At 30.9% G+C, this 7756-nt stretch overlaps 1 protein-coding gene across 1 annotated transcript in view; it reads left to right on the top strand.

The window, feature by feature from the left end:
• The first annotated feature begins 4100 nt into the window (after positions 1–4100).
• The window catches only part of LOC126888866 (zinc finger CCHC-type and RNA-binding motif-containing protein 1-like), a 37473-nt gene continuing 33817 nt past the window's right edge, over positions 4101–7756 (top strand). Inside the window, exon 1 of the mRNA XM_050657295.1 lies at positions 4101–4317. Within this exon, the coding sequence (XP_050513252.1) occupies positions 4205–4317 (113 nt within the window). The 5' untranslated portion in view covers positions 4101–4204. The remainder of the gene's footprint in view (positions 4318–7756) is intronic.

The following is a 7756-nucleotide window of genomic DNA, read 5'->3' as shown; positions in this document are numbered from 1 at the left end:
GTTTTCACACTAAGCCATCAATATGTTGAATTAAAGTACATTTTAGGCTACAGTGATGTACAATAATACAGATAAAATGTACTTTCACTAACACAAGTATATAATTTAAAACAAATTTAGTGATTAGAAGTCTAATGATCCAAAAATGCCAGTAGGTATCAGATCCATAGACATCGGATCTTTTTGGAAAGTGTGTACTTATCTTTTGAAATATGAAAGTATGTACATACAAGGAGTGAAGTACATATTTACATGTATAAACTCCATGTTAATAATGCAAACCCCGACCGTAGTTCACTACAATTGGCCTTTGCATGAGTTAATTAATGTGTTAATGTTTAATTAATTTAATTTTACTACAGATACCTATGGAAATATAATCAGAACAACTTACCATTTTTCACATAAATTTTCCTCCTTTTATTTGATGTCTTCAATAATAACTTCTCTATTTATTTGGTCCAAAGAATTTCCATCATAGAAATAACTATTTTTATCAGTTTTAAAGACTCTCTATCTCAGTTTTAACAGAATAGGAACATAATTATTACAGCATCACACAGGTTGTCCAGAACTTTCGATTTTAATTTTACATTGTTCCTTGTAAAAATTGTTTTCTGCTTGCTTCATTTCCATTTGATTGATTTAAGAAAATAATATCACATTCACAGTACATAATATACATAACTACCTATTATTAATATGAAAAATGTATGAAAATAAATTGGTAAATTAACCAAAACAACAAACAATTCCCAAACACAACCTCACAAAATTCATGAAAATCAGATGGCGGTCACGACCAATCGGCAAACGTATCCGCTCTCATCGGATGCGCACGGTGAAACGAATTTTGGACGACTTTGCGCAGATTCGCCAAATTGGAACATTGAAAACAATGCATTTTTCGGGGAGTGAGCTTACTGATTCCTCCTATACTGTGACTGGTATTTAATCATACAGAACTATCGATAGTTCTCGGGCATTTGCTCATACCGAACTATCGATAGTTCTATCGAGTATTATTGATACCACAAAAGGCTTTTCATTCACAAACATTTTTGTTTCGATCTTCTGTAAATTACCCTTGTTCAATACAAATAATAGAAAAAATATACAGAGTGAGTTTTATGTATGGAAACACTCGAAAACGGCTTGCACGATTTTTATAGATTTTGGTGGGTAGGGGTTTTCTAAAGACCGCGTCCCACCATCAAATAATTTGAACAAACTGGTTTGAGCAAACTGAAAGTGACAGTTAGTGACTGGTGGATAATAATGAAAAATTTTAATTTTATATAAAGTACAAACAAGTTAGACAACTCAATACAAAAAATTTGATCAAAACTAGACTGATAGTGAGAGCATAGATTTTTAGAATTTCAAAAACTGCAATTGTGACGTCACTCTGACGTACTTCCTCAAGTACGTCAAGTTTGCTCAAACTGTTTGATCAAATTATTTGATGGTGAGACGCGGCCTTAATGCGGCCGATATTGTTGTCAGATTTTCCGTTTTTCTGGAAATCTAATGAACTTTCTCATTTCAAATGAAACACCCTGTATATTTTTTGCGTTTTGAAGTCCTTTACAAATACTGATGATTTTCATGTTATATTCCCTATACCTAAATGCCATAATTTCGGAGTTACTGCTACATTTATTTAAAAAAAAAATAAACAAATTATACAAATCAATTTTTTCGGCACGGATAAACATTATTTTAGGTTGTTTGGATCATTGGGAACAAAAAAGATATTTCGTAATTTTTCTCTAAAATTAATCGTTTCCGAGTTATAAACAATTTAAAACTGAAATAAATAGAATAATGACTATTTTCAAGGTTCAAAAACACAAATCAAAAATATTATTTTTGAAACTGCGAAGTACCCAAATTCAAGTTGAAGCTTTATGTTATCAGTTACAGATAAGTAATTTGCTTATTTTATTGTAAAATATTGTTTTTTAGTTGTTAATGCAGCCCGATTTCCCGTTTTCTCATATGCACTTCATTAACAATTAAAAAGCAATGTTTTAGAATAAAGCGAGCCAAAAAATCTTATGGCTAGAGCTATTAGAAGAAGAGTTGGGTTTGAATTTAAGCACTTCGTAATTTCAAAAATTATATTTTCTACTTGTGTTTTTAAACCTTGCAAATCGTTATTATTCGATTTTTTTCAGTTTTAAATTGTTTATTACTCGAAAACGATTAACTTTAGAGAAAAGTTACTAAAAGACCTTTTTTGTTCCCAATGATCAAAAGAACGTAAAATAATGTCTATCCGGGCCGAAAAAAATTAATTTTTATAATAATTATTTGTTAATTTTTTTTTTTTAATAAATGTTGCAAATTCTCCGAAATTATGGCATTTATGTATAGGGAATATAACATGAAAAATAATCAGTATTTCTTAAGGACTTCAAAACGCAAAAAATATAATAGGATTTGAAATAAGAAAGTTGAAAAATATATAGAAGAGAGTGAGAGAGAGAGAGAGAGAGAGAGAGAGAGACTTAATTAATTACACTCATTGTTTTTTCTTCCCACTTGAGAAACATTAAATATAAAATAACAATGAAGGTATAATTTCAAAAATTAGGACGACACAAAAACAATTTAAAAGTTTTATTGATAATACAGTTAATTTACAACTTTTTTCATCTTTTTTGCCTTTTTCCTATTTTCATCGGAAGCCTTTTTCCTATTTTCATTGGAAGCCTTTTTCCTATTTTCATCGGAAGCCTTTCTCTTTCTTTGCTTCTCTTCCTCTAATTTCATATTGAGAAAATTAATCCGGACAAATATCCTTTGTCTACAGAAAGATTGTACTAACTCCTTTGGTATATCTTGTACATTTTGAGCAATATATAGTCTGTGGTTTTTTTACCATAGCCTCTTTATCTCTAAATAAATCTCCAATGAAATTGTTGGAAGTAAGTATTCATTTTAAACACTTTATTCTTCCAATCTTCAGAAGGTTCTGTTAAACCACCAGAAGATAGTAGGTTTTGCAGAAATGAGGGCAATCGGCAATAACTATATGGTAGTTCTCCTCGGCTTGGTGTGTGTATTGTCCCAAAAACGGATATTTTTTTATGTTTCTTTGCCAAGAAACCAGTAATATATATATTAGGCCGTCCATTTCAGAATCACCATAATTGATACTAGAGTTAGCACTAACAGTGGTTGATGATGTGCTGTGGCCAGCATTCAGGTTTTGATCAGTATTTTCCTCCAGGGTTGTGTTAACCAACTTAGCTTGTTTTAGAAGATATTCCTCAACTGGAGCGTCTTGAACATTTGCATGGTATAGGGACCTTTGGGCCCGGCCTTATTAGAAAACCCCTCTACCTACCATAATCTATAAAAATCGCGCAAGCCGTTTTCGAGATAATTGAGTGTTTCCATACATAAAACTCACTCTGTATTTAAAAGCAGCTTTACATCAAGGCTATGCAAGTCTCATGCTATGCAAGTCCGTCTTGCATGGCATATCTCTTGCCTACCCTGACCTTTTTACATCGGAGCTATTTCTGTGCAATTTTAGATACCACTTTCATTGTTGCCAATAGAAGAAATATATCAAATGTATTAACTTTAGATATTTCACTTAAAAACTTCAGTCCATAATTAAATATATTCAAATATAAACCACAAATTATTACATCCAATAAATACCATTTAAACTTACACAATAAGGTTAAGTTTTTTTCTAAACTATAAATTTTGTTACATTGGCAACATGAATTTTGACAGGACTTGCATCAAAATAGCATGAAAAATAGAACATGTTTTAATTTTTCGTCTAGCACAGGAATTGCATGGAAATAGCGCGTGGGCATGCGCAGTAGCGTGATCTGTCTTGCATGGCTCTTGCCTAGCATGAAAATAGCATAATGTAAAACTGTCTTTAGAATTTCAAAATTAATATTAATCGATAGATATAATTATTATCCATGTTATTATCGATAGTTGCAGCATATTTCATCGAAAAAGGTGGATTGTCTTCACAGTACATTCTGTCATGTACTGTGGATTGTCTTCCTCTTGCACTAATGTGAACTTAGCAGCCTTTGAAGAATCATGCTTGCATAAAGAAGAATATTTTGACACAAATCTAACCTTACTTAAATGTCAAAAATGACTAGATGTAAATATAACAAAAAAATTGTTTTTAAAATATATTTTATATTATAATACGACCATGAGTGGAGGTTTAGTACCAAGTAAAAGTACTGTATACGTTTCAAATTTACCTTTTGATTTAAAAAATAATGATATTCATAAATTGTTTGAAAAACATGGGAAAATTGTTAAGTAAGTTAATAGTATCTAATTAATATAGTAATAGTGTATTTGAAGAGTACAGGATCCGATTTTTGACCCTTCGCTTCGTTATCGAACGTATTCGCTTCGTATCTGTTTAGTGTACAGATAGCGAAAGATCGATAACGAACTGAAGGGTCAAAAATCGAGGTCCAGGGGAAAAACAGGGACTGTCACATTTTATATATATTGAGATACACACCAATAAATGTTTAATCCTTTAACGCTCACACTGTTTTCTAATAGCGGAATGCGTAGTGGCAACATATCCAGCTTAAAGTCGAAAGTGACTTTGATAATTGAGGCCATGAGAGCCAGAGTGGCCTAACTGATTTTAACATTACTTTACATAATCAAAGAAAATGATCAGAAACTAACAGTGTCCGATTGTTTTAGTAGTTTAATGTTGACCAAGAATCATTATTGGTCAACATACAATAATTACTAAAACAATCGGACGTTGATAGCTTCTGATCATTTTCTTTGATTATGTAAAGTAATGTTAAAATCAGTTAGGCCACTGTGGCTTTCATGGCCTCAGTTGTCTGAAAATGAACTCTATTAGCAATGGCAGTATGTTTAAACATTTCGAGTCTACATTTTTAGCCACATTTACTCCACGTGCCTACATCGTGATGTGTAAATAAAAAAAGTGTCCAATAATGTTGGTATTATAAGAAAAAAATATGTGCATTCAGAGTATTTTTAGTGGCTACAAATGTAACCACTAAGCCGAGCACTAAGCGGTAAAGGGTTATTCTTGTGACATCTAAAAACTACTTAGGAGATTCTTAGCATATTATATAATCTTAATATAATATTATTCTATATTAACTTTATTAACTTAGTAATTTAATAATGCACCAGAAAAACTGTTGATTTTCTTTGTTTTTGTTCAGTAGAGTGTGGACAATCCTCGTTCTTCAGCTGGATACAATTTCTTACAAAATTTATATAGACTGACCTCTCTGGTTATTGTCCTGATTTGATAGGCTAGTCGATAGTCCTCATTTGGTTTTCCAGCTGTTATATTATGCACTAAGCATCAAAATTAACGCACCACCTTAAAAATGGGACTTTTTGATGTCTTGTATTTCCTAAACCTGTTGTCCAATTTGAGTGATTTTTTTAGCATATTATAGCTTTATTCTTCAAGAATATCGATGTAATAATATTGCTTAACAGGTACCTAAGTGTCATTGTATACCAGGTGTAACAATGATAGACTTTTTTTTAAGTTTGGAACACCCTGTGGAATATTATAGCGCTAGCGTATATAAAATATTGAAATTAAAACTCAACTGTAGCCTTAGGCTTTTTCAACATTTTGCTTTTTGATTAATTCGCTTATGTTGGATAATAAAAAAGTTAGGTACTTTAACAACTAGCAATGTTCTTTGTCAATACAGGGTGTTTCTAAATAAGTGCGACAAACTTTAAGGGGTAATTATGCATGAAAAAATAATGACCGTTTGCTTTATAAACATATGTCCCCAAATGCTTTGTTTCCGAGATACGGAATGTTGAATTTTTTCTTACAAACTGACTATTTATTTATTGCTCTAAAACTGGTTGAGATATGCAAATGAAATTTGGTAGGTTTTAAGAGGTAGTTATTACACATTTTTTGACATACAATTAAGAATTTTATATTCACCATTGGAGTGCACACAGGTATAAACATTTTAGGTACATCCCATATGCATGCCAATGGTGAATATAAAACTCTTGATTCTATGTCAAAAAATGCGCAATATCTACCTCTTAAAACCTACCAAATTTGATTTGCATATCTCAACCGGTTTTAGAGCAATAAATAAATTGTCAGTTTGTAAGAAAAAATTCAACATACTGTATCTCGGAAACGAAGCATTTGTGGACATATGTTTATAAAGCAAATGGTCATTATTTTTGCATGCAGAATTGCCCCTTAAAGTTTGTCGCACTTATTTAGAAATATTCAATATATCTTATACAGGGTGGGGCATTAGTGTGACAAAGTCCAATTACTCGTTTGTCGTAAGAGATACGAAAAAAAGTTATTTAGGTAAAAGTTGGGGCACACATAGTACCATAATTTAAAAATATTTTCAAATATATAGGGTCGTCCGTATTGACAGGGTGACACAAACTTATGTTTTTTTTAATGGTATATTTTTACATTTTTGGATTCTCCTCGATGTTTCCTTTCTTAAAATATATGGTTTTGTAATATTATACGAGGTAGTTTAAAAGTTAATTACGTTTTTTTTGCTAATTTCGTAGCAAAATCTACACCCTGTAGAATTTTAGTGATTGGACATCAAATTTTTATTTTATGTTCAAACGATTTTTAATATAGTCTACTATTGTTAAACATTAACAGTATAGCGAAATGTTTAATTTTAGTAGGTATACAGGGTGGGTCGAAACTCGGAATGAGTATTTTCTGAGTTTTCTTAAATGGAACGCCCTGTATTTAAGTATTGTAATGAAATGATATTTTATGGTACTTTTTTATTTCTTAAGCATTCCCTATACCTAAGTGCTTTAATATGTAAGTTATTCGTGATTCTTTAAGCCACACATTAATTGTAAGAAAAATTACGTGAAATTTTATTAGGTGGCTGTGAAAATATTTAATCAGAAATAATTTTTGGAAAAGAAAATACATCATAATCTAGTCTGATCCTTAATTTATTACTATTGGATGAAATATCCAAATAAATTCGTGGTTAAGTTTGTTGGTGTGCAAAATATTAATAAAAACATACAATATTCTACCTTGTCGGCTATGACAATAAATTTCCTTAAAAATTTGACATTATACTATTTTTATAGATCCAGTTGCTTTGTTACCATTACTAATATGTATTTTTCTTATGAGAAACTGACTAATAAGATTTTGGTGCTAGTGGAATATAACAAAAATGTGCTACTAGCAATAAGAATTTTTCATTAGAAATTCCCTGATAGACGACCACTAAGAAGAGAAACGTTTAAAAATATACTAGAACGGTTTCAACGGACTGATCACTTAGATTATGATAAATCTGCTCGAATAAAAAATATTGTAAGTGAAGAAAACAGCAATTATATGTAATCCTTAGTGTCACTGAGGATCTGCATATTAGTACAATCGTTCTTACAATCTAAGTATCTAGTCTGTTGAAACCGTTTTAGTATACTTTCAAAAGTTTCTCTTTTTGGTTGTCGTCTATCAGGGAACTGCTGATGATAAATTTTTATTGCTAGTAGCTCATTTTTGTTATACTCTCCTAGCACAGAGCAATTTTAATCCGTTCCTAATCAGAAAAATTAATATTAGTAATGGTATCAAATCAACTGAAACTATATAAATAGTATAATGTCAAATGTTTAAGCAAATTTTGTGTCATAGCCAACTAGGCAGAATTTTGTATGTTTGATTCATATTTTAAGCACCAACAAC

This window comes from Diabrotica virgifera, chromosome 7, assembly GCF_917563875.1.
Source record: "Diabrotica virgifera virgifera chromosome 7, PGI_DIABVI_V3a".
Lineage (NCBI taxonomy): Eukaryota > Metazoa > Arthropoda > Insecta > Coleoptera > Chrysomelidae > Diabrotica > Diabrotica virgifera.
This window is presented reverse-complemented; position numbering and strand designations above follow the sequence as displayed.